Source organism: Lepus europaeus, chromosome 4 (genome assembly GCF_033115175.1).
Source record: "Lepus europaeus isolate LE1 chromosome 4, mLepTim1.pri, whole genome shotgun sequence".
Taxonomy (NCBI): domain Eukaryota; kingdom Metazoa; phylum Chordata; class Mammalia; order Lagomorpha; family Leporidae; genus Lepus; species Lepus europaeus.
Window position 1 is genome coordinate 49284784 of NC_084830.1, and position 27452 is coordinate 49312235.

The 27452-nt window shown below is 38.9% G+C and overlaps 2 protein-coding genes across 6 annotated transcripts in view; one reads left to right on the top strand and one right to left on the bottom strand.

Moving 5' to 3' along the window:
• The window catches only part of RBM12B (RNA binding motif protein 12B), a 33683-nt gene extending 12389 nt beyond the window's left edge, over positions 1-21294 (top strand). For 3 of the 5 annotated variants that reach the window (XR_009865709.1, XR_009865706.1, XR_009865707.1), the window contains one exon: positions 20919-21294. The gene's annotated coding sequence lies outside the window, so the exon portion shown is untranslated. Of the gene's footprint in view, positions 1-11365; positions 11425-20918 lie in introns of all 5 variants that reach the window. The other 2 variants (XR_009865705.1, XR_009865708.1) reach the window with 1 other exon arrangement.
• Positions 217-26505, bottom strand: CIBAR1 (CBY1 interacting BAR domain containing 1). Its single transcript, XM_062188256.1, has 9 exons — positions 26389-26505; positions 25669-25903; positions 22048-22116; positions 21288-21389; positions 18032-18037; positions 15896-16000; positions 7124-7237; positions 2179-2298; positions 217-438 (listed from the first exon to the last, which is right to left on the bottom strand). Exons 1-9 carry the CDS (start codon positions 26412-26414, stop codon positions 349-351), a joined length of 867 nt encoding a protein of 288 aa, XP_062044240.1. The 5' UTR covers positions 26415-26505; the 3' UTR covers positions 217-348.
• Between the last annotated feature and the right edge of the window lie 947 nt (positions 26506-27452).

Here is a 27452-nt window from a genome sequence, read left to right on the forward strand (position 1 = left end):
GAATCCTAACAATTTAGTTAAGTCTTTTGTTATTTTGTCATCCTCTTAACTACTGCAACTGCAACTAGGTATATTGCATTAATATGAAATCCTTTCAAATACATAATCTTTTTTTAAAAAATGGAATTTATACCAAAAGAACCTGTACCACCAGGATGTGGAAATGACTGGTGTATAATATTTAAAACATCCATTTTTGATCAGCATAAATTTCATTTAATTTTGTTCCATTTCTAATAGAATTTCATTTTGAGGTTTAATGTTTCAAGTGAGTATAGCGTTTTACAATTTAGTGATCTTGGATTTCAAGTCATTTAAGATGAAAGTGGAAATGTGAAGTTAAGAAAATCAATTTTCATCTTCTGTAACATCTAAATCTTCATCATCTGCATCATCATCTTCTGTGTGTTGGTCCTTTCTTAGTCGAGAGGTGGATACCTGTTAAAAGTGATTAACACATTTTTAAAAATAAAAAAATTAAAAATATTTTTATGTTTGGTATCTTTATATGCCCTTATAGGAAAGATTACACAAGGCATGCATTTCAGAAAAATGTCCATATGTCACTGCTTAAAAAGTTTTATTTATTTGAAAGGCAGGGCAACAAGGCAGGGTGGGGGATAGAGAGAAAGAAAGAAAAAATCTTCTATTTGCTGGTTCACTCCCCAGATGACTACAGTACTGTGAGCTGAACCAGGCTGAAGCCAGGAGCCAGGAACCAGGAATTGCATTCTGGTCTCCTACATAAGTGGGTGGCAGGAACCCAAGTAATTGGACCATCACTTGTTCTCTCCCGTAGGCATCAGCAGGAAGCTAGAACAGAAGTGGACGTGAGACTTGATCTCAGGTACTTTGATACAGGATACAGGTGGCAGTGGTGACTGAAGCCACAGTGTCACAGCACCTGCCCTTAATCATTTTTATTAATGAATATTCCCTATAAATTACTATATTTTAAGGCTGAGAAAGTCAGTTTATTCATTTTTATTTTTTTGAGTATAAATATGAAATTATCTGATTCCAGTTGATAGTTCCCTGTACTTCAGTAAAAATAGATTTTCATAGAAAAGCAAAGCCTCATTATATGAAATATCCTTGAATCATAGAAACAGTATTTGAATAAAAATCATCAAATGGATGACAAAAACACATCATTTCAGTGAGGTAGTGGGGTAGAAATAGTAGTATAAAAGTAATGTAATTTAAGTTGCAGTCCTGACTGTTGGACTTGGGACATATGTTGCATAAAACATCCCTGAGAGGGATACTGGGCAATGTCTGGAGACACCAGTGGTTGTCCAGATACCTAAATTAGCTAAAATATGTATAGCACTTTAGAATACATATCCTAGATAGAACTTTACCTATATGACATTGTTTATGAATTTATGTGCAAAGCCTTTATTGCTGGAATAATAAAAATACAATTTGGTTAGGAGAAGAGAGAAATACAAAGAAGAAATGAATGCTTATAAGAGAACCAAGTGAAAAAAGCACGGAGTCAAATTTATGTAAAATTGTATTTTGAAAGTATTTTGTTTAATTCTTACATAAAATGTCTTAGCTCTGTTGATCAAGGTTTGGCAAGTTATGGCTTAGACTGCTTCCTATTTTTGTAAATAACAGTTTTATTAGAACACAGCCATAGTGATTTGTGTGTTATTTATAACTGCTCCTAGTTGGGAGCTCTTAGACCATATGGCCCACAAAACCTAACATATTCTCTCTGGTCCCTTACAGAAAAAACACTGCTCTGGATACTAGGTAACTTAGGCTTTATTGACAGAATACTGGAGAAAACTGTCTCTTTGTCTAAAGATAGCTGCTTCTGGAACTATGATTATGTTTAACAAAAGGTCCCTTATAGGTATGATACTCAGATCCTTTAAGTCTTATAGTGAAATTTAAACTTAAGCCATTTAACCTCAGAATGTATTGTCTTCATATTATACTAGACCATTCTTTTGTCTTTCATACCTTTGCTCCCAAGAGTTCTGCTTTTGAGAGTTAAATGTATTATAAAAGATGGGAAATTTCTTAACTGTTGGACCTTGTACAATCTTCCATCATTTTACAGAGGAGGAAATAGGCATAGAAGGTAAGTTATGTGAGATCTGATGACTGAAGGAAAAACATTTTTAGTACTGAATAATTCGTTTAAGATGGTTTCTAACTTACCTGTCCTGTTCCAGATACACATTTAGCTGACAGTGATCTCTGAAGAGGCGACTTTGAATTTGCTCTTACGATATCTAAACGGGATGTGTAATCTGGTGGATACAGAGAATTTCGGAAAACCTATTGCAATGATAAGACAACAGTATAAAATACATGCTAAGCAATGAAAAACTAGATGGCCAAATTAAGTACCTTCTACTTATTTTTAAGCAACTCCTCCCCCAAATGGACAAAATTCTAATTATTGTAAATTTCAAAGAAAAACAAAAATAAATTCTAGACTCAAGTTAGAGGAAACCAAATCCAGTTTGAATGTGTAAGATGATGAGGGATGTAAACAGTAACTTGTATGAAAGAATCACTTGAGTGTGCTTGCCAAAGGAACTGTAGAAGTTCTGACCCTCAGCATGCAAGCTGGTAGAGAGGCTGCAGCTCATACCTTTGTATTCTGCCTATCCTTAACTCTTGTACCACTTTTAATTTCACTGCAGTACTGCTGTGGGTAAATCCCAGAATAAATTGGAGCCACTAATTTAATGGATTCCACTAGGATTTGGAATTTGCAAGTTATCTAAAAGCTGTATTTCCAAATCTTAACAACTTCAAGTCTGTTTTCTCTTCCCCCATTTCTTTTATATATATAGGCTTACAGTAAGGTTATCAGGTGTGAATTGCTTCAGTTCCCTCTCCTGTCCTTCACACTTTTTATCCCATCCTTTTCTTTTTTAAAAAAGCTAATATCATTCTGGTCTTTAAAAATGTAAATTTTTCCTTTATTCAAAACTTCAAACAAGCAAACAGACTTTTCCATAGTTCCTTTCCTTTGGAAAACATGCTCAAAATCAAATACCTTTACTCCTTAACTTCTCAGATATTCTACTTGATTCCTTTTTCAACAAACTACAATTTGAGCTCTCATTTTGCACTAAAATTGCTCTTGCAAAAATTGCCAAAGTCATCTTTGTCTTCATCCTCTCTGACCTGGTCCTGAAACCTTTTTCTGTCATCACTTAACTCTTTCATTTTGCCAGCTGGCCTGTTTTTTCACATCTCCTTTTCTACTGCTTATAATTTAAATATTTTTGAAGGTTTTCACTTAAGCTACTTAGATATTCCTCTGAAAGATCTTATTTGCAGTGTTTAATGGCTAGCTTTGAACCAATCCTCCGTATACTCCATAAACTCTCTTGACAGCTGTATTCATTCCCAGCTACACCAGCACTGTCCAATAGAACTTTGTTATTTAACCTTAGTAGCCAACACTTTTAGCTACTTTATTGGACGGTGCAGTTCTAGATTGACTTTTACAAAGATACTAAGGTAGACCAATTTATAAACTTGGGCATTCTCCCTACATTTAACTGAGGTGTTTGTTTTAGGTCATAGACTCTACACATCTTTTTTTATTGCTTGTCTTACTAAAGACCAAAATATGTTATTTCTCTATTCAAAAACGTCCTGTGGCCCTATCAAGTCCAAATGCTTTAGATGACACCCAGGGCTTAAGCTCGCTCAAAACTATCCACTGGTCTTCTAGCCAACATACCTATATGCAAAGTATGTTACACTATGCCTTTGTAGTGCTGGTTCCTTAAGAGCCAAATCAAAATGTTACCTTTTGCTCAGTTCCAACTGTTCATACCCTCAAGTATAGCTTTTATCTCACTGTTCTGTAATAGATTATGTATCTCTCTCTACAACTTATCTTAAATTCCTATAGTACAAGGAGTTCTGGTTTATCATTGCAACTCCTAGCTTAAGATAGCAGCAACCTGGCAAATATGTTAATTCATTTTTGCCAAATAAAGGATGTTAACCCTCATGTGGTAAGAAAACAAGGCTATTCAAACAAGAGAATGTCTCCACATTCCCTGAAACCTTGGAAAACTGCAGGACATGAATCAAGGGATAAAACTCAGGATGTGAGATAGGAGTTGTGGGGCAATTCAGATACTGAGTAGGTTAACAGACTACTGAAGACCAAATTATATTTTGAGGCTAAAGATGGAACAGTGACATCCTAAAATGATATAAAAACTAGATGATTCATTAAATGGTACTTGGAGATTCATTTTTGATAGAATTTTAACTTTTCTAACAAAGATGAAATAGTGGAAAACGGAAGATAATATATAAGCCTTGGGATGAAAATCTCGACCAGATTAAATACTAAACCTAGTGCAAAACAGATTTACAGGAATATTAATTTATTGGTAGTAATGCACTTTCTACTTCTTATAGAAGTGAATCTCAAAATCTGAATACATTCTGAAATGATTGCACCATGGTGATCTTTTGAAATGAAAAATAGACCTCACAGTACATAATGTGAAGAAGCATACAAAATAGTTTGTGATAAAACTGAGAGTGTTAGACTGCAGAAAGCTACTTGCTACTGAAATCTCAGCAGTTCTCATAAAGGATGGATCACCTGCAAGGATAGCAAGTTTCCCTGCCCCTTTCTGCATATTTTGTTCACTTGTTTCCAAGAAACTTTGTATTTACAGGATCCTTCCTCCTCTCGGTACCTCCTCCACTGACAGCTCTGCTCTCCTCTCTAACTGCTATATGGTGTAACTGTTCATGCCTGTGTTTCACTAAATGTGCCTTGTACTGTGCTATTTTAAATATACTGATCTTTATTCATAATGGTCCTATCTCACAACCTTTGTGTGTCTGTGTCCTCTGTCTGAAAGCTTTTGCTAGATATCTTCCTATTCCTCGAGATTTTAATTAAGAAATCATTTTTTTTGATTCTGTCAACTATTTGTGACACATACAATGAATCTCCTCCCATTCTAATTAAGACATCATTTTTCGATTCTCCTATTTGTAACACACAAAATCTCTCTTGGTTTTACTCACACACACACCAAGCATACTTTTTTCTTTATGGAAGTAGTCATATATCAAACTTAGTTACACAGTACTTTTTAAAATGTCAACTCACTGGTACATTAAATTTCTGCTTTGAAAGTTTGGCTCATTTCTCACAACAGTAAATTCTCAGCACTTAGACTGGAGTCTAGCATGTAACAGGTGCTCAATAAATATTGAACCAGCCATCTTATAAGGTAAATACTATAATCTTCATTTTAGAGAAAAGTAATCTGATTTGTGAAGAAGCTCAGTATTTTTCTGCTAGAAAGGGAGAAGTTGATGTTAAAAAACACATTTACCACCCAGCCCTGAGATTTTCAGTTTTTCATAGATCTCCCACAAACTCCCTGGCCAGCAGATTATAAGTAATGATAAGACAGATTACACAGGAGGTGCTGTGACAGAAAGGATGTCTAAGCTCTGGAATGAGAAAAAATCTTGGGGACCACATGGCTTAAAAGAACTTTATTATCAATTAACAAATGGTCTATCAAGGGTATTAGAGTAAGGAAGAAAATACTTGAAAAGGGCCTCCAGTGGTAAAAAAGAGAGGGATCACTTTTGAACCTGTCATGCAATACAGTGTTATTTCTTGTAGGAAATGGTTCATGTGACCCATTAAAAGCCATTACTTCTGGCAGTTTCATGTATAAACAGAGCATGGAAGGAAACATGAATTACCCTGACTTGATCGGTATGCATTGTATACCTTTATTAAAACATCACAATGTACCCCATAAATAAGTACAGTGATTAAATGCTAAAGATTTTAAGTGTCTAAGGAAATGAAAATGCTAACCTGGTTGGATTTTCATACATAAAATGAAAAAATAATCTCCACAGCACTGTATTCTCACCTTTGAATTTGTCAACTCTGCTCTTTACAAGCTATGAGACCTCTGGGAAATCTCTTAGGCTTACTGTGCATCAGTTTTCTCATTCACAGGATGAAGACAGTAAGTACTTTTTAATCAAACTTTATTGCAGGATGAAGACAATTATCTTGGTTAAAATTCTTAGATTGGTAGCTGGCCCAAAGCATTTACTATTATAAATATGTGTTATTTTATTACTTTACAAATGGCAGCTAAATGCCTGATAATCCATTTTTTAAAAGAGAAAGGAATGAAAATTCAGAAACCAGCTTTAGTATCTGGAAGGAAATGACACTTAGCAAGTCATCTGTTGACCAAGAGAAAATACAAATGTGATCTTGTGTATATAACTGTCAAAATGGAAATCAGAGTTTGTCAGTGGAAACATATACAATATACGCATGTTAAAACGTACCTTGCTTTTAAGCTACATTCTGGTTTTATAATGATTAAGTTCCCTGGACCAGTGAAGTAATGGGACAAGAAGGCACAGAGGATCTCTTTTAACAGCCTGTTTCTCTAGTTGTAAAATGAGGATATAGTTTGATAGACCTTTTTTGAAATGCTTGGGGCCAGAAATGTTTTAGAGTTTGGATTATTTTTTTTCAGCTTTTGGACTATGTACAGACTTTAGATATCTAATTCAATTTGAAATCCAAAATGTTCTAAAATCCGAAATGAAAATTTTGGCAGAAAGTTTTGTTTTGGAACATTTTAAATTTCACATTAGGGATGCTTAACCTGTAATGGTATGCACATACCTCTTAGGATTGTGTGACGAATTGAGAAAATACATGTATAGAAAGTACATAAAGAGAAATACATATAAAGCATTTGAGCACTGTGCATGTCATCAACATTCAAATGTTGTTAAAGTCAAATACTAGTTAACTGTTAGCGCACTTCTGTGGGGCTTCTATCACCAGTCAAAATGGTACAATTTTATTTCATGTAATGGTCTTAGACAGTATTTTAGTAGCTATATTAAATTAACTCTTGGATCTTTTACTATGGTTTATTTTAAAAGTTAAAATGTAAGTAAATAAAAAACATAGCTATTTGGAATTGTAAACTATAATATAGGAACACTGTAGTACTGTAATTTATGATTTTTGTTACCCATATGAACTAAACTAACTACAAACTAATCCCATATTAACAGAATAGAGGGAGCTTAGACATAGTCCTACCTCTAAATCTTCATCCTCATCAATCTTCTGTATATTTTGGTAGGCAGCAGTGTAGACCTCTAATGCTTTGCCGTGAAATAACATTTCGATTGTGATAAACTCTGAAAATATAGTCTTAAAAAAAGATTAGAATTTAAACAATTTTATAAGTTGCTTTATGAATTCAGTAGATTTCACTTTTATGAAATGCAGAAAATTTTTTTCTAGAAGGCAAATGAAGCACAAAAAATTAAAATAGTTGCAAAGACCTTTTGCAGCAAAACCTTCAAATTATGCAATGTATATCCTATGTCACTATTTACTCTTAATTCTCTACATACCCTGTAATTGACACTTGTAATAATAAAAGATCAAGGGTTGGCATTGTGGCACACCAGGTTAAGCTGCTGCCTATGACGCAAGCATCCAGTAAGATTGCTGGTCTGAGCCCAGCTGCTCCACTTCTGATCAAGCTCCCTGTTAATGTTCCTTGCAAAGAAGAGGAAGATGGCCCAAGTGCTTGGGCCCCACTACCCACAGGGAAGACCATACCAAATGGCTGTAAGTTTTAGTTTTAGAGCAGTGCAGTCCTGAAGTTGGTAGTTGAGCTACTCCAGGTATTAAAGCAATAGAACTTTTTTTTAGATTGGAATTGGGTTCCATCATATTTCTGATTTTATGTTATCTTTATTCTCTAAACAAAGGAACTACTTGGTGGTAATGATGATGATACTCACCACTGATTATGGCACCATACATCTGCATAGAGTTTTGCAGTTTGCAAATGCACGCTTTGCCCAGTGTTCGTCACAGCCAGAATGTTGAGATGTGGATCTGATTCTAAGGTTATAGTTATGGCTCTTGCTCACTAAGAGCTATAGATTATAGCTCTTGCTCTTTGCACTGTGCTATTGTTAAAGTCATCATTTCTTTCAGAAACTGAAGGTAAGCTCTATGAACATGATGAAAACTTAGGGAAGATTATGAGCCAAAATATACTCTTATCTTTTGAATTATTGCCTCTTGGAAAATAAAGTGTCCAAGCATTAATATGGAATGAACTGGAATGAGTAAGAACAAGGTAGAAAATAAGTATTGTCTTTAAAGGTACAATGGAAAAGATGGATTAGGCTAGAAGGCAATAGTCAAATACATGTTTCCCTTCATCTCTGCCCTCCTGAGATAATCATCAAGCAAGGAGTGGTCATGTGCTTTGGAACATAACCATATAGCTATCCATTAGTGTCCTGTGATTCTTTTCTCCATCTTGTTTCCTAAACAAATATTTGAGTCTTCTGATTGCTGCTTGAGGGGAAAGAGATCCATAATTGAAAATACCCTTTGTCGCCAAGCAAATGTCAATCTGATTAAGATATCGGGCTCTGAGATAAGAGACTTGTAACTGATAGTGAGCCTTCCTGTCACTGTATATAATGTCACAGAGGGCTCTGGTATACTGGACTGGCAACTGACTGTTTACCAAGGTAACAATTTTGGAGGTGGGCATTTGGTGTAGTGGTCAAAGTGCTGTTTAGGATGCATGCATCCCTTATCAGAGTGCCCAGGACTCTGCTTCCAGTTCCATCTTCCTGCTAATGCACACTGGTGATGTATCAGCAGGTGATAGCTCACATAGTTGGGTTCCTGCCACCCACATGAAAGACCTGGATTGAGCTCCAGGCCTCAGCCTGGCCCAGCGTTGGATGTTGCAGGTATTGGGAGGGAACTAGTGGATAGGAGACTTTTTCTATGTTTGCTTTTCCAAAAGAAAAAATAAATATAAACAGAAAAAGAGGGATACAATTTTGGAAATATATTAGAGCTGGAACAGTTTCTGGCCCAGACTATGACTACTTTCCTAAGTTGTCAGCCTAAGATAGTTGCTAACCAAAAAGATGTCAGGAGCTCTCTAGGAATGTGGAAACTCCATGGAAAAGAGCAGCAGGAGGCATCAATTACAAACCAAAACATCTATTTTTTAATACTCAAGAAATAAAACAGCTAGATGAGAAAATGTCCATTTAAACTTTAAACTTTGATTAACAAGCAAGATATTTAACAAAAGAAATGTAAACTATCAACATTTTGGTAAATAGGGGGAAATGACAGCTTTTTAGAGTAGAGGCTATTCAGTAAAAGATTTCATAACTTTATCCATTTGGAAATAATATGGTTACATATTTACTTCATGCCAAATGAAAAATAATTGCCAGAAAAAAACATTTAAATGTTTGAGATAATTCAAAAATACTAGAAGAAATGTTTTAAAAATTGTACCAGAGGGGTAGGCATTGTGGTGTAGGAGGTTAAGCCAGGGACTGTGAAGTTAAGAGTCCTGGCTACTCTGCTACTGATCCAGCTCCCTGTTAATGTGTCTAGGAAAGTAGTGGAAGATGGCCTAACTACTTGAGGGTTGGCCACCCATGTGGGAGACCTTGATGGAATTCTAACTCCTGGCCTGGCCCGGGGCCAGCTGTTGTGGTCTTTTGTGGAGTGAACCAACAGCCTCTTGTCTTTCTTCATTCTGCCTTTCAAATAATTAAATCTTGTAAAAAATTAAACTAGGAGAAAGTAAAAGCAAATATTTATATAATCTTAGGGATGAAAATGATTTCCTAGGCTTGATGCCATGGCAGAAACCAAATAGAAGACTGTCTAATAAATTTGGCAACAAAAACACTAAGTATCAAAACCACCAAAGGCAGTAAAATGAGAAACTGTTTAATATAAAGGGTTCTTTCAATACAAAGAATTTTTACAAACAAGAAAAGCACTATTTCCCAATAGAAAGTGTAATTTACTAAAGTCATTAGATTATATGAAAAAAAATATTCTGCCTCAATAGTAGTAATGAAATTATGATGCAATGATTTTTAAAATTAGATTGGCTATTATTAAAAATATTACTACTAATCATTGTGACTCCTATGCTCATGCAGGATTTAAGAGGGAATGTAACTGGTTCAACTTGTGTTGGACACAAGCTTTAAAAATAGCCATTCAAGGCCGGCGCCGTGGCTCACTAGGCTAATCCTCCGCCTTGCGGCGCCGGCACACCGGGTTCTAGTCCCGGTCGGGGCACCGATCCTGTCCCGGTTGCCCCTCTTCCAGGCCAGCTCTCTGCTGTGGCCAGGGAGTTCAGTGGAGGATGGCCCAAGTTCTTGGGCCCTGCACCCCATGGGAGACCAGGAGAAGCACCTGGCTCCTGCCATTGGATCAGCGCGGTGTGCCGGCCGCAGCACGCCTACCGCTGCGGCCATTGGAGGGTGAACCAATGGCAAAAAGGAAGACCTTTCTCTCTGTCTCCCTCTACTGTCCACTCTGCCTGTCCAAAAAAAAAAAAAAAAAATAGCCATTCAAAATGAGTATTCTCTTTGGACCAAGAACTCCACTTCTGGGCCAGTACATGGGCTGGTATTTAAGGATGTTTAATGATGCAAAGCCACTTACAATTGCAAAAATCACCTAGATGTCTACTAATGAGGGCTGATTAAATAAACACATCCATATTGCAAAATACTATGAGGATACCAAAAAAGAGAATATGGATTTTTGTTTCTTAGCATGAATATGTCCACAATATATTCAAATTTAAAAATATGTGAAAATATCTCATTTATATATAACTATTATATATGTGACTATGTTGTGAGGAGTAAATGAGTATCCACATAAATTTCTTAGAATGCTACCTGGACATAGTGCTTAAGAGATAATTGTTACTGTTTTTATTCCCTTTTCTCTGTATATACATGTATTGGAAAAGTCTGGAAATGATATAAGCTAAAATACCAACTGATTATTTTTGAGTGGTAGGGTTATATTTTTTCCCTGTAATTTTATGAAAAATGTGATTTTATATTTATAATAAAAAATAAAGCTATAAAATTAAAGTTATAAGATATTTCTTTCTCATGTCACCCTCTTCACCATATATACCAAGTTCTTGTCCCCTGTTTGTTCCAAGAGTGATTCCTGGTCAAGATCTTTTTTTGGATAGGTCTGAAATTACTTTGACATTCATATCAGTGATGATTTTCCCAAGGGTTAACAAATAGGATTGTGATTTTTTTTTTTTCTGTCATTGGTCACTAAGTTCTTCACCAACCCAAAGACAAATTCTTTGGAAAGTTCCTATGAAAAGTCTTTTGTCTAAAAATTATGTTACTTTTTCTGATTAATGTAAATAGACTTGTCCATTCAGCCCACAAAGAAATGCTTTTTTAAGCTGTGCTCATTACTGCCAATCATTTCTACTCCTAGAGTGGATAAAGGAGGAGCCATTAGCTCTATGCACATCTGAAGCAGTAGTTTGATAACAGGTAAGAATAAGAATGGTTTACTTCTCCAAAGGATGGTATCAATAATGGATTTTTCCAAAAATTTGGCTCAATCAGGAATGTTGTTTGAGATGTGCTAAAGTCAACATGACAATATTTGATTAATCAGAAAATAAGGGAGAGTACTGTAGCTCTTTTTTGACACTACTGGTATCGGAAGATTTCTGCATCTCTCTTTATCGTAAAAAATCCCAAATGAGGCTTACCTTGGGAAAAAAGCAATTTGACAGTAAGAAGGAAAGATGTGCAGAATAGAGATTCATAATCTTAACAGGCCTTATGCTTATGTATCTGGGAATCTGCTAGAACCATGGGAGTTTAAAATAAAAGTGTAGGTTGTTGTTGATGACATGATTTTTGTATGTATTATATCTTAAGGAATCCACTAAAAACACTGAAATCATAATCAAGTTTGTCAAGTTCAGGCTATAAAGCCATTATACAAAACTCTATTTCTGTACATATCAATGAACACTCCAAAATCAGTTCCATTTATAGGAAGATTTAAATGTAGGGAAAAACATCTTGTGTTCATGGACTGGAAAAATGATTCGTAAGATGTCATTTCTCCACAAACTTACATACAGATTCAATGTGATCCCATTGGAATTCCAGCTGACTTCCTTGTAGAAACTGATAAGCTGATTCCAGAATTTATATGGAATTGCAATTGATTAAGAATAGGCAAATCAATCTTTTTTTTTTTTTTTTTAAGTTTATTTATTTGAAAGAGTGACAGAGACTGTCCGTCTTCTGGCTCACTTCCCATATGGTCAAAACAGGGCTGGGTCGGTTGAAATGAGGAGCCTGGAACTCCATTCAGGTCTCCCATGTTGGGGCCCAAATACTTGGGCCATCATCTGCTGCTCATCCAGGCACATTAACAGGGAATTGGGTCAGGAACAGAGCAGCTAGGAATTGAACTGGCACTTTCGATAGGAGGCATCACCAGTGGCAGCTTAATCTGCTGTACCACAACACTGACCCTCATGAGGGCAGGGTCAAGTCCCAGCTGTTTTGCTTTTGATCCAGTTTCCTACCAATATGGATGCAAAAACAGTGGAGGGTGGCACAAGTACTTGGGCCCCTGCCACCCATGTGGGGAGACTCAGATGGAGTTCCAGACTCCTGACTTTGGCCGGCCCAACCCTGGTTACTGTACCATTTGGGGAGTTAACTAGTGGATGATAGAGCTTTTCCTCTCTCTTTGTAACTCTTTCAAGTAAATAAATAAATCTTCAAACGAACAAATAAACCTAGGGGAACTTACACAGCCCAATTTTATAATTAACCAGTACTTGGGCCCCTGCTACCCATGTGGGAGACTGGGATAAAGCTCCTGGCTCCTGCCTGACCCAGCTCCAGGCATTGTGGTCATTTGAGGAGTGAACCAGCAGATGGAAGATCCTGTCTCTCTAAACTCTGCCTTTGAAACAAATAATCTTAAAAACAAAAACCAAACAATGTCAGAGCTAGAACTATAAAATTGTTAGAAGAAATTGAGAAAAGTCTTCAGGACCTTGGATATGGAAATAGATCCTTAGCCATAACATTTAAGTTAACAAAAGGTGGATAAATTGTACTACATCAAAATTTAAAACTTGAGCACCAGTAGATACCATCAAGTAGGTGAAAAGACAGTTCACAGAAAGGGAAGAAAAAAAATTACAAATCTTTTATTTGAAAATGGACATACCTAGAATATACTAAAAACTCACAACTCAGTAATACGACCAGTTAATTAAAATGTGGACTTAAGACCTGAATAGCCCTTTCTTCAAGGAAGATTTATACAAATGGTCAATAAGCATCAGCAGGAAATGCAAATCTAAACTACAGTGAGATACTACTTGACACCCACTATGATATGGCGACAATCTGATGAAAAGCAATTACTGAGAATGAGAAGTCAGAACCCTCACATACTGCTGGTGGGACCGAACAAGGGTGTAGCCACTTTGGAAAATAGTCTGGCAATTCCTTAACTGACTAAACAGTTACCATATCCGACAATTCCATACCTAGGAATGTATTTAAGAAAAATGAAAGTATATGTCCAAACATGAATGTTTGTATCAGCATTATTCACAAAAGCAAAAAAAGGTGGGAACAACCCAAATGTCCATTAACTGATGGACCAAAAATTGTGATAATACCCCTACAATGGAATATTATTTGGCCATAAAAAGGAATAAAGTAGATGGGCTTTTGGCCAAGTGGTTAGGACACTGGTTTGGAACACACACATTCCACACTGGGTGCTTGGGTTTGATATCTGCCTCCAGCTCCTGACTCAAGCTTCTGCCAGTGTAGACTGGGGAAGAATGATTAATAGCTGTAGTGGGTAGGTTCCTGCCACCCTTGTGGAAGAAATCTGGATTAAGTTCTGGCTTTTCAGTGTCATCCCTGCCCAGACCTGATCATTTAGGGAGTGAGCTGGTCAACAGGATCTTTCTGCCTCTCAAATGAATTAAAAAGAAAAAAACTGAAGTGGTGATACATACTGCAATGCAGATAAGCTTTCAAACCATGCTAAGTAAAAGAAGCCAGCATAAGAAACCACATGTTTTATGATTCCATTTGTATGAAATATCTAGAATAGCCCCATCAAAGACAAAATTAGTGGTGGCTGCTTAGGTCTGAAAAGAGGCAGGGAGGTAAAAACTAAAGTGTACAAGGTAGAGGTAATGAAGATGTTCTCAAATTGGTGATGGTTGCACATATCTGAATACCCTAAAACCACTGAGTTGTAGACTTGGAATTAAACAGCAAGTTTTAGAAGTTAAAGTTTTTTCTCCCCCTGCAACCATGAGGAGATTTTCCTTTTTTGGAGACACAATACAGCAGGCAAGGAGAAAATTTTGGAAGCTCTTCTTTTCTCTATGCAGCCTGTACAGCCCCTCTATCTCCTATTGCTTCAGGAAATCCCAGGTAACGGAAACTGTAGCTGGAATTCTGCACTCACAACTTTGTCCTAGTTTTGTATCTGGTTATGCTCAGGAATTAAAAACATCAGTAGAGGCACCAGCAGGCAGGAGGAACACAAAAGGGAGTCTAAATGTCAGAATACTGATGAATTTCCATGTGTAAAGAAAATTTTGCAGGCTTAAGAACATTGGCAGAATAAACACAGATTCCCATCACTAGGAAGTCCTTAGGTGTCAACAGAATGAAGGCCATTCTCATTTTTCAGGTTAAGGCTAACCATTTATTTTAGTAAACTGCCTTCCTTTGTCTCACAATTTCAGCAATTATAAAATGTTACACCCTGTTCTTACCCTCCCAGCGTGGTACAGGAGTTTGTGTCAGGACAGTCTCTGTAGATGCCCTTCTGCTGTTACACAGCAGAGAAAACAGCCTGTGACTGAAGTGAGAAGTTAATGTTCTGAAGCCCTTTGAAACTAAGATAAGAAGCTGAAGAAAATAAAAATAGCATATGAATATTGTTTCATGGATTTCAGAAAGGGAGATAATACTTATTTTATCGATAAGGATATAGCTTATGAAAGCAGGAAGGTTTCCTTGTCAACAGTAGTAACAACAACAACAAAAGAAGTATTAAAACTTTTTACAGGAATTCTATGCAGTGAGCCAAAAAGACCTCTTTCGATGAGTTTTAAAATATCTAAGAAGGTCAAACACAATCCTTCACATCTTTTACAAGATGCCTGAAGAAAGCCACTGGAGATTCCTTGATGCCAATGATTTCAAAGTACTGATGTGTTAAAAGAATACAATGTGTGTGATTCTGTTGATTAAGACAATCTATCAAAATGGATACAAATTTACATGGTTGGCTACGGTCACCCTATATTTTTGGTGATATATAACCATTAGAAAATTTTATGCAATGAATGTTAATGGTAGTGAATTTAATTGAAGGTACATATTAAAAATAACTGATTTATGGCTCATATTTCTGGATATGGCATTTTGGGTAAATTATATTTTTTCTGAATTTTTTAGAAAAAGGTTTATTTTATTCATTTGAGAGAGTTATAAAGAGAGATGGCCCCAAATCCTTTGCCCAAGTCCTTAGGCCCTGCACCTACGTGAGAGACCCAAAAAAAGCTCCTGGCTCCTGATTTCAGATTGACCTAGCTCCATCTGTTGTACCCATTCGGGGAGTGAATGAGTGGATGGAAGATCCTCTGTCTCTGCTTCTCTCTAACTCTGCCTTTCAAATGAATAAATATTTTTTAAAAAAAATAGTATTTATGATAATACTGTGCAAGATAAGTATTTATTGGCTATCTGCCCTCTGGTTTGGAATGTAGCCTTTTAAATACACCATTGTTTCCATTAAATTTTGATGTTCTGATTTATAATATCTTTTTTTTTTAACAAGGACTATTCATAGGCAAAACATTCAGCATAATTTAAACTTTTCATAAGTTTAAATAAAATGTAAGGTTAGAAAACATGTTCTGAACTTTAACAGTTACTTTATTACCTTTATATCCCTTATTTTCTGCTTTTCAAAGTTGTCAATGGTTTCCTCCAGATGACGAGTTGTTCGGGTAGCGTCCATTGTCGCTCTCTGTAATTCGGTTTCTGCCTACAAAAGTATTCCCCAGCCAAAGACAAAAAAAAATCAAATCAGAATTCATTGAATCTACTGATGAATGGAACAACTGCAGCACTGGCTTCTGGCCTAACAGTGTAAAGTGCTGAATAGTGAGGCCGGTCCTGTGGCATAGCAGGTTAAGCAGCTGTCCACAGCACTGGCATCCCATATGGGTGCTGGTTCGAATTCCATTCCAGTTGCTCCACTTCCAATCCAGCTGCCTGCTAATGGCTTGCTAAAAGCAGTGGAAGATGGCCCAAGTGCTTGGGCCCCTGATTCCATGTGGGAGGCCTGGATGAAGCTCCTGGCTCCTGCCTTCAGCCTGGCCCCTGCCTCAGTCTGGCCCAGCGCTGGCTGTTGCAGCAATCTGGGGAGTGTACCAGCAGATGGAAGATTTCTCTCTCTGCCTCTGCCTCTGCCCCTCTGTAACTTTGCCTTTCAAATAAAAAAAAAAATCTTAAAAAATTATTGAATAGTATATTTTACCACATGAATAATGTGATATACATTACAAGAACATGCAGAATAAAGAACTTTAATAAGTGGCATAATTCATGATCTCAAAACACAATAAAACAAAAGTCTATCCTTTCTACAAAACTAATTTTTTCCTAACCATGGATGATTTATGTAAAACAATTTTTCATATTCACTGCCTGTGTCATTTGTCATACTTTTTTCTTCTCTTTCCTCCTCTTTGATCCCTTCTCATTCCAAAAGAAAAGACTTATCACCTATTAAGTATTCTTAATTATTTCAAACATTGTCTCTGTAAAATATAGGGATGTATGTCTCATAGGACTACTGGATACAGGATTAAATTAAATAATCTTTGTAAAGTATACTAGAAAGACTTATAGCCATGACAATTTCCACAACTTTGATTTTTTTATTATTACAACATTGAAGTATTTTGGGCTAACAAGTATATAATTTCATTGTCTTTATCACCTTACTTTTGCTAGTTTTCCAAATGCATTAAATATTTCTAATATCCTACTCAAGCAGAGTAGAATATAAACTACAAATAACTTATTTCAGCATAGGATTTCTACTTGGAGATGCTTCTCATAAGCTAACTATTATACTGTTTCTGTTGGTTTAATGCTTATTACAAAACATATACTAGAGGTAGCAAGACTAATGCTGGATTCATACACTCTGACATGTACTTATACTGTCTACATCTGTGTTCTACAATCCAGTGTATCCACTAGCCACAAAAGGCCATTTAATTAAATAAAATAACAATTTTAAAACTGGTTCCTAAGTTTTACTAGTTGCATTTCAAAAGCTCAGTAGGCACAGATAGCTGGAGGCAACAGCACTAAGTACAGCATATCTCCAACCTAATCATTTTTAAAAGCATTTCTTGCTTTAGGACAATAGCTGCCCAAAAAACATTTAAGATGTTTTCTCAAGCAGTAACATAGAGATTTTAAAAATACAGTGACTGGCCGGCGCCGTGGCTTAACAGGCTAATCCTCCGCCTTGTGGCACCGGCACACCAGGTTCTAGTCCCGGTCAGGGCGCCGGATTCTATCCCGGTTGCCCCTCTTCCAGGCCAGCTCTCTGCTATGGCCCGGGAAGGCAGTGGAGGATGGCCCAAGTCCTTGGGCCCTGCACCCGCATGGGAGACCAGAAGCACCTGGCTCCTGGCTTTGGATCAGCGAGATGCACCAGCCGCAGCGGCCATTGGAGGGTGAATCAACGGCAAAAAGGAAGACCTTTCTCTCTGTCTCTCTCTTTCTCACTATCCACTCTGCCTGTCAAAAAAAAAAAAAAAAAAATACACTGACCAATATTCTGATTAAATTCTTCCTAATAAAGTTTTATTTTCCATGCTAGTAGTATATTTACTCAAGTCTTATATATCATCATTTAATAATCATGGAAAAAATTTGCATTTGTCATTAAAGATCTGTGACTTATGCTTTCTTTTTCAAGAAAATGTATAAATTGAAAGAAGTAAAAAGGCTTACTGTAAGGATGCATTTCTTGATATACCATTTTATTACCCACCTGTGACTGAAATTTTTCATAAAGGAAAAAAATTCATTTCAAAGACAATGTAAAATTTTCAATAAATTAAAATCATACTCATAAAATCATATATTCTTGCAGTTAGGTCACACATTAATTATATGAATCATATACCTTTATAATTAATTAATTCAACTATACAATTTTAAGGTATTAAGTTCTTAAGCTATGCACTTGTTTATACCTCTGTGTGTTTGTGTATACATTTAGATGTAAAGTTTTTTTTAAAAAGTTTTAGATGTAAGAGACTGGTGAGGTAGGGTAAGCCTCCACCAGCATATGGGCACAGATTTGAGTTCTGACTGCCCCACTTCCAATCCAGCTCCCTGCTAATGGCCTGGGAAACCAGTAGAAGATGGCTCAAGTGCTTGGGCCCCTGCACCCGTGTGGGAGACCCCAAAGAATCTCCTGGTGACAGATTCGCCCAGCTCCAGCTACTACAGCCATTTAGGGAGTGAGCCAGCAGATGGAAGACCTCTCTGTAACTGCCTCTCAAATAAAATAAATCTTTAAAAAAAAAGCCATGTATGCTTTCAATTTAGACATTGCCAGAAATAAAAAACATACCTCTCTCTTGCTGGGCTTGTGAGTCTTTAAACTGTAAGCTCATCACATGAAATTCAAAAGTAAAATTGTCTCTTTGAGGATTTATCAGGATGAAAAAATTTCTAAGTTATCTGATGTGTGGTAACCTTCTGCTAATAAGAATATTCAATCAGGCTAATTCCTAATACTGTTTCTTACATGTGACTGATGGCAGTTCTTGTGCCTACTTCTTTACCCTCCCAATTTATTGATATTTCCATTTAAAAAATTTGGAGTATAAGTAGAGTTGGCTAAACTAGGAAAGAGGCACCTCTGTATCTTAACCCCTATATCTAAACTCCAACAACTACTGTTCATTTCTGAAAATCTCAAATTCTTTGGCTTGAGCACAGCAAAATGCAAAATCACAGTTCTCACAAAGGGAATATAAACTTCTAATACTCATATTTCTTTCACTATAAATTCTTCAAAATTCTGCAATAGGGGGTGGCACCGTGCCATAGCAGGTTAAGCTGCTGCCCACAAGCCTGGCATCCCTGTTCAAGTCCTGGCTGCTCCACTTCCAATCCAGTTTCTTGCTAATGTGCCTGGGAAAGCAAAGGAAAGATGGCTCAAGTCCCTGGGCTCCTGCACCCAGGTGGGTAACTGGGATAAAGCTGGCTCCTGGCTTTGGCTTTGCCCATTGTGGCCATTTGGGGAGTGAACCAGTGGATGGAAGCTCTCTCTTTCTATAACTGAGTTCCAAATAAATTCCAAATTTAGGAGGGGGTCCTCCTAAGGCGATCAAGCAGTCTTGGGATCTTTACCTTACTCTATCAGCGGAAATACTTCTTTTGTGTATTAAATTTTAACATACTTCTGAATAAAGAGGCAGCTGAATTTTAAAGGTCTGTCCTGGTAAATATGTTATGGTACAAGTATGTATATTTATATTTATATATACTTATGTGTACACTGTCCTTTATTTTCTAGTCTCAGGTTGTTAAAATGCAGAGGTGGTGCATCTTACTCAGTGAGCAAATCTGTTCATCCGTAGCAGTCTCTTCAGTTGTTGCATTTAACTACCCTGATGTGATCACACCACAGACCTGCTTCAACTATGCTCTAAGACTACTTCTTCCACTGCAATTTTCACAGCAGAGCACCTAAGCCAGAAATTTATTTTTTCTTACCAATAGATTTGTTTCTGTGTTGAGTGTTGAGCCCAGTATTCGGGACAGTGATCTGCCATCTGTGCAGGATTCCAGATGTTAGATTTTGCCTGCCTCTGTGTGGGCCTCCTCCCTCCAGAACAAACCAGACTTTTGATGTTTGGCTTAATTCTTAAACACTGGTGACACTCCGTGGCCTCTGCCTTCATCTCTAGCTGTCAGCCATGTTTCTAGCATTCTCTGGAGTGCCTAACTTGCACAGAACATACTTCATTATCTAGTTTGCAGGCTATAAGCCTCAACAATTGTCCAAATATTCCTGTCCTCTCCAGTGGGTTTTCCCAGGCCTGTGGCTGCCCATTTTTGTTTAGTATAATGTTGGGCTGTGTGCTTTTGAGCCAAAGGAAGGACCAGGCAGTTGGTGCAGCCCCAGATCACTGCTCAAGGGACTCTGCTCAAGAATGGATGTGTTCCGAAACCTCAAAGGCCCCCAAACAGCCAATCCTGTGGTTTCTGGCTAAGGTGGGCAGTAACAACCTTAAAGATGTAGGAAGGAGACATATATAAGAAGAAATGGGAAAAAGGTACAACAGGGATAAGTTAGTGCTTTGTACAGTTCTGCATATGCCAGTTGCTGGCAATTAGTGAGGCAGTTATTCTGTATGCTTTTGTTTAGTCACGAACAAGGCACATTCTAGTTTAAGGAACTGCCATGTTTAACAGAAGACCCTGGTACAGTTCCCTTTGTGTCTAGTTGTGGATCTCAAACTCTTAAATTTCCTTAGGCTCTTTGGCTGGAAGTCATATGTGTGGTTTCACAGGTTTTTTTTTTTAAGAGAAAAATGAAGGGAATCATGAAAGAAATTTTCTTTCTCAAAAGTGGGACAGAAAGAGTACTCTATAAAATGATAGATCTTTACTGAATATTCCTTACCATGTAATAGAAAACAACCACAGAATTTTATTTTATTCTTTATGAAAACAACTGCATTTCTGGGTAAGTTTTCATTCTTTGAAGGTCTATTGTGGGTAATAATATGAGTATAGGGAAACTGAAGTAGATGGTGGGATCTCTTGAAAATTAGCTAATATTTACAGTAATAGTTCCTAAACGTATGTGCTTCTTTTCAACTTTTTAAAAACCTTTTTGTCTTCATTTTTATTTCAAGGAAGAGAATCATGCTTCATTTTCCAAATGCCTGCAACAGCCAGGGCTAAGCCAAGCCAAAACAAGGAGACTGGAACTCAGCCTGAGTCTGTCAACATGGACGGCAGGACTCCACCTACTTGAGCCATCACCTGCTGCTTTCCAGGATGTATATTAGCAGGAAGCTGGAATAGGAAATGGAGCTGGAATGGGACAGAGAGTCAGAGTGGGAATCCAGGTGGTCAGATATGGGATGCACTGCTGTGCCAAATGTGTGCTTCCTCTTTTCAACTTCTGTATTCAAATTCTCCACACGTTTAAAAGAAATGCAAAATTTCCGTGTATATTTAGTTTTGTACTGCATACCTTACAGACAAAATTCAAAGGATACAATAACATGTCGATCAGATGGGTTTCGCTGACGTGTTCTTTCTAACTGAGTTAACTGCTTAGCTTCTCGGTTCCTTGCTGTTAATGTTGCTTTGAGGTCATCCTGCAAATAGGCAATTTTTTTGTTACTGAAAGCTTCTGATTTCAGATAAAATGCACAGTCTCTTTTAAGAATGGAAGAACAAATGCTTTGTGTTTGATCTAGGTACCATTACCACAGGAATTATGAGTACTGACTAATTAGTGTGCCTGCGAGTTTGTGAGAAAAGGTTTTTCTTCAATATTCTCTATTTCAACGCAAAACTATATATAAATATGTGATTTTGATTATGCTTGTAGTTGCGTGGTTTACACATCTGTCAAGACTCAATGAACACCTATATGAGAATTTTATTGCATGTAAATTATAGCTCAATAAAATTGCTTTTAAAAGAGAACTTTGTCATACTCATTTAAAAAGTCCAAGTATCATCCCTTGCCTTAAAACAAAAATATAAGCATACTCATTTAATAAAAAATTTGTCCATATATTCATGACTGTATATATTAAACATTATGATAGTTCCATAATAATGTCTTAGACTGCCACAGGATAATTAGTAAGCTCAGTAAAAATATTTCATTATTCTCAAAGATCTAAGAAATGATCTTTCAGAGTATGTCAAAAGAATGACTTTGTACTTTTTATTAAATGGACTACTGGAGATATGAAATCTTTTGCCAAAATATCTAATACAAAAGAAAAATATGGATTTACTTACCCGTTTCATTCTTACAATGGTTCCATAAGCTTTCAAAGGTTCAACTACTTTGGCTTCAAGTCTTTCAACCTATTGAAAATTATTATAAAATATAACTGAAAAGAAACAGACAAATCAAAATTTAAATTCTGAAATAAGAACTATGTTGTTTAACCTGAACATAATTATTGTACAGATGAATATTTTTACAATTTTAAGTTTAAATGTCACTCTTTAACCTATCTTTATAATTAAAAGGTTATCATTGGGGCTGGCGCTGTGGTGTAGTGGGTAAGGCCGCTGCCTGCAGTGCTGGCAGCCCATATGGGCACCAGTTCAAGTCCCAGCTGCTCCACTTCCAATCTCGCTCTCTGCTATGGCCTGGAAAGCAGTGGAGGATGGCCCAAGTGCTTGGGCCCCTGCACCCACACGGGAGAACAGGAAGAAGCTCCTGGCATCGGATTGGTGCAGCTCTGGCTGTTGTGGCCATCTGGGGTGTGAGCCACTGGATGGAAGACCTCTCTCTCTCTACCTCTGCCTTTTATTTTTATTTTACTTATTTGACAGATAGAGTTAGACAGTGAGAGAGACAAAGAGAAAGGTCTTCCTTCTGTTGGTTCACCCCCCAAATAGCCGCTACGGCCGCAGGCGCTGCGCCGATCTGAAGCCAGGAGCCAGGTGCTTCCTCCTGGTCTCCCATGTGGGTGCAGGGCCCAAGCACTTGGTCCATCCTCCACTGCCTTCCCGGGCCACAGCAGAGAGCTGGCCTGGAAGAGGAGCAACTGGGACTAGAACCGGCGCCCATATGGGATGACGGCGCTGCAGGCAGAGGATTAACCAAGTGTGCCATGGCACTGGCCTGCCTTTCAAATATATAAATAAATCTTAAAAAAAAAAAAAAGAAGGTTATCATCAGAAATTGGTAAGAGTCAGAATCTAAACTCAAACACATCTGAAACAAATTACTGAATAACAATAAATGCAGAAAAACACTTGTACAGTATGCAGTATGACAAGAAAATGTCTCATCCTTTGTACACTATTATCCTAATATTACTTTTAACCTTAAAGTAGGTTTTTGGGCAAATCTTGAGATATCTCAAATTTAAATACAGCTATCATTTTCAGTTTAACACACTGTTGGATACTTTACATATATTATCTCTGAACTGTAATAGCCCAACTTTCCAGAACCAAATATGGAAGCTGAAAGATAATGCATACTGGAAACATTTAAACCAACACAATATTCAAAAGCACAAACGCTTAGGAATCATGGTATCAGCTGCCATTTTTTCCCTCTGAACAGCCATTCGTGAATTATCAAAACCTAGGGAACAAGAAAAATGATCTCAGTGTTGCTGAGCTCTCACACTGTATGACGGATCCCCACATTCTCACTGTTAATTACAAGAAGTAATTTCAGTAATTACTTCTTTTTCTCATAGCACCTGTGGAAGGTACTGAAGAAAGAAACATTTTTAAAATGGTAATTACATGTGGAAATTCAACACAGGAAAAATAACTCCTGAAGAGACATTAAAATTTTCTCTCATGGCCAGTATTGTGGCACACCAAGTTAAGCTGCCTGTGGTGCCAGCATCCAACATAGGCACTGGTTCTGGTCCCAGCTGTTCCACTTCTGAACCAGCTCTCTGCTAATGGATCTGGGAAAGCAGCGGAAGATGGCCCAAGTGCTTGGTCCTCTGCACCCAAGAGGGAGACCTGGATGGAATTCCAGCTTTCTGGCTTGCTGGTCCAGCCCTGGCCTTTGCAGCCATTTGGGGAGTGTACCAGTGGACAGAAGATTTCTCTGGCCCTTCTTCCCTAGCTGTATTTCAATTAAATAACTAAATCCTAAAAAAAAAAAAATTCTCCCTCAGAATAGGTAATATAAATGAACTGTATTAAATTGGTAAAGTGAACATCCATAATTTTCAGAGCAGGAAAAAGGCTTTTTTGATGATACATATTTGAATAACCACAAGTATATTTCATGTCATATTGATTTAGTTTCTGTAAACAAAATGGTCATGAATGTTTCATTTAAAAGGAAAAAAAAATCAAGTTCTCATCAAGCATTTAAGTATTAGAAATCCTAAAATCAAAACCATGACTACTGAGGACCGCTTAGCCTGTACCATTTCTAATAATCAATACACTGCTTATTCAGTGTAAAGATTCTCCATGTCTTTTTCTGTTCTCCTTTTTGTTGCCTACCTTTTGTCACTGTTCATTAGCACCTCCACCATTTGGTAAGCAAGGAAAATAAAAGGAGAACAAATGTAAATCAATTCACTTTGCTATGTGACAGAGAGTGTAAAGGCTTTTCTAGGAAGGGACACTGAAATTATTGGCTGAAATAAATTTTTAGAATTATGTGTATATAAATTATCTGCATTTATCATGTACAAAAGAGCTGTCTGTTTATTACAGAGGAAATGTCATATGGGAAAAGCTCAACATTTTTCTACAAAGTACCTTTAACTGTGATTACTACTCAAGTTTTTGCATGGATAGTAATGAGAGGTTCAGAATTTATTATTTTTATTTTGTTTTTTTGATAATTAAAATTTGTTTTAAGCTTTAAAAAAGAATCAAAAGTACTAATGGAAAAAAGTGCAAAAAAGCAATGCAGTTTTCACTGGGCAACTTCTGACAAGTTAACCTCTGCCTTGAAACACAATTAGGCCGGCGCCGCGGCTCACCACACCGGGTTCTAGTCCCGGTCGGGGCACCAATCCTGTCCCGGTTGCCCCTCTTCCAGGCCAGCTCTCTGCTGTGGCCAGGGAGTGCAGTGGAGGATGGCCCAAGTGCTTGGGCCCTGTACCCCATGGGAGACCAGGAGAAGCACCTGGCTCCTGCCATTGGCGCGGTGCGCCGGCCGCAGCACGCCTACCGCGGCGGCCATTGGAGGGTGAACCAATGGCTAAAGGAAGACCTTTCTCTCTGTCTCTCTCTCACTGTCCACTCTGCCTGTCAAAAATTAAAAAAAAAAAAAAAAAAAGAAACACAATTATAAGCAGAAGTGCTTATGAAATATTAAAGGGAAAAATGGGTTTGTAACAAGAAAATCACAAGAACATCTCCTCTGCCGATTAAAGTGAAAAAACAGTGACCCCCCCATTTTACTACATGGTTTGCTTCCAAGCTGTTAGTGATTAAGAATTTTTTTTGGGGGTGGGTGGGTATCAATGAACCATTTCACTTTGCAGAGTGTGGAAGCAACAACCATCTCTTTCCCATTTATTATTAATTTATTCATTCAGATGACCACTCCCAACACGCTCCACCTCCAGTCATACTTTAAAATGTACTTACGTGCACACCAGACACAAGCCACGCTTCTTTTCTTCCCCAGGGGCACTAGTTACCACCCTCTGTACTCGGCCACCCTCTGGCCAGAAGCTGGCAAATAAAGTGGGGGAAATTCAGGACTTCAAGCCACCCTAAAGTCTAGTTTGAAATGGGTAAAATAAACCCCAGAATGCTTCCCTCAAACAGACTCAAACATGAAAGTGTACGTCTACGTGTTAGTAGCCACTGTGGTTAGGCGGTTAGGTGGATTACAAGGGAAAAAGTCTGCATGGTTCCTCCATCCCGGCTCATTCATAACAATGACGCTGTGACCTCACTCCATACCTCAGCTTGTCGATAATCCTGAAGTTTGGCAAACTCATCAGCAAAGTTTTTCAGGCCTTGCTTTAAGTGGGGGGTCTCTGTAGAGGCATAGATATTGATTTCATTCACCAGGAGGTCTGCTTTGTCTCGCAATCTGGCAGTTTTCCTCACATAAGCAGCAAAGATTTGGCACAGCTCTCCAAAATGCTTCTCCACATTTGTGACAGCATCTTGCAGTTGTCTGGTTTGAGCGTCCCTAGAGAAAAAAGGTGACACAAAAAGCAAAACACGCTCGTTAGAGAGGAGATGACTCCATGTTAACTTGCTATGCAAACATTCCCCGGACATTCTACGGCTCTGGAAGCGCAAAACCCCCACCGATCCTTCACTCTCTGGGCGGGATGGGCACACACTAAGGCCACGGCCTGCGGGCCTCGCCGCCCAGGGCTGGCGGCTGCTCCGGTGCTGCGCGCTGCGCGGCCCGGGCGCCCGGTAGCCTCCCAGGCTTCCGTCCCGCCAGCTGCAGTGCGGGGAGGAGAGCAGCCGGCCGGGCCCGGGCTCTGTCCGGCCGCCGGCGCTCGGAGCAGCCCAGGGAGTTAGGCCTCCGGGCGCACGGGGCCCGTGCAGTCTCCGGCCCAGGGTCGGAATCTTGCGCGGAGGCGCCACGGAGAGAGGCTGCACTTTCCCCCACCCGAACCCTCGCGTGTAGCCGGCCCTGGGCAGCCAGGCCAGGGCTGTTACCGGTTTTCCAGGCTGCGCCTCAACATCTTGCCTCGCGCACGGCCGGGGACCCCGGGCTGGGGCCCAACGACGGGGTCTTGGAGGCGCCCGGGCGCGCGCTGGGGCGCGAGCCGCCGGCGCCGCGAGCCCGGGAACGCACCCCGCGCGCCGCCGACGCCACGCCGGCCCGGGCGTTTCTATGGAAACGCGGCGTGCGCCGCCGCGGTCAGTGCCCGGGCGCGAGAAGGGCGAAGTGGCCGGGGGCTCCGAGGGGCCGCGGCGCCTTCCTGCTGGTGAAGCGAAGGGGAGGCGCCACGGGTCCGGCGGCGGCTGCCGGGCCTTTCTCCCAACGTGGGAGCTGCGCTTGCCCAGCGCTCAGTCCCCGGCGCACGCAGGCGGCTGTGAGTAAAGAGGAAAAGCCAGTCAGCCAGCAACCAGGAGGGAGGCGGTGTGTCTGCCTGGGCGACATTTAGTCTTAGAGCTGCTTTTCTGAGTGGAATCCGAACATTAGGCCTTTGGAAGAGCAGTGCTTACCGCCGCCTACTTAATTTTCAAAAAATTATTCAGCAGCTGTTTATTGAGTTCATCCCATTGTGGAAGTGATTTTATTAGACATTGGGGATGACACGAAGATACGAGGCAAGGGTCCCCGAATTGAAGGAGCCAGTTTGATTTCAGCTAGAACAATCCACTGAGGTAAACAACGAAACTCTCTCCCAGCCCCCACCCATGTCCTTTTGGCCTTTGGGTTTGCTAGGTTGGAGCTTTATCCGCCTCAGGAAACCTCCCCGCTCTCGCACACAAGGCCGGTCTAGGCTGCTGGGGCCCTTTGCCTGTAGTGCACTTGTGGAGTTCGTTCTGTCTCCTGTACACCAGTCTACGAGGTCTTTGAGGCAGAGGAAATGCGAGTTTGGCCTTGGCGCCCCTCAGTGCCTCGTGCCCCTCCCTGAGAGCTGACTTTGGACAAATAAGTGTCTGTATTCCTTTCTTATCTCTCTTTCGGAATTCTCTGGTCATCTCCTGTTGTGGTGTGGCTCTGCCCTTGTGTTCATTCAGCAAGTTATCTAGTGCATGCCCGGTGTGTT

What these genes read in the sequence shown, in the direction of transcription:
- CIBAR1 (XM_062188256.1), bottom strand. Translation starts at nt 26,414, where the DNA reads ATGTTGAGGCGCAGCCTGGAAAACCG. An exon ending in AGGCGCAGCCTGGAAAACCG is followed by an intron (nt 25,904 to 26,388) that starts GTAACAGCCCTG and finishes TTTTTTCTCTAG; the next exon opens with GGACGCTCAAACCAGACAAC. An exon ending in AGAAAATAAGGGATATAAAG is followed by an intron (nt 7,238 to 15,895) that starts GTAATAAAGTAA and finishes TCTTTTTTTAAG; the next exon opens with ACTATATTTTCAGAGTTTAT.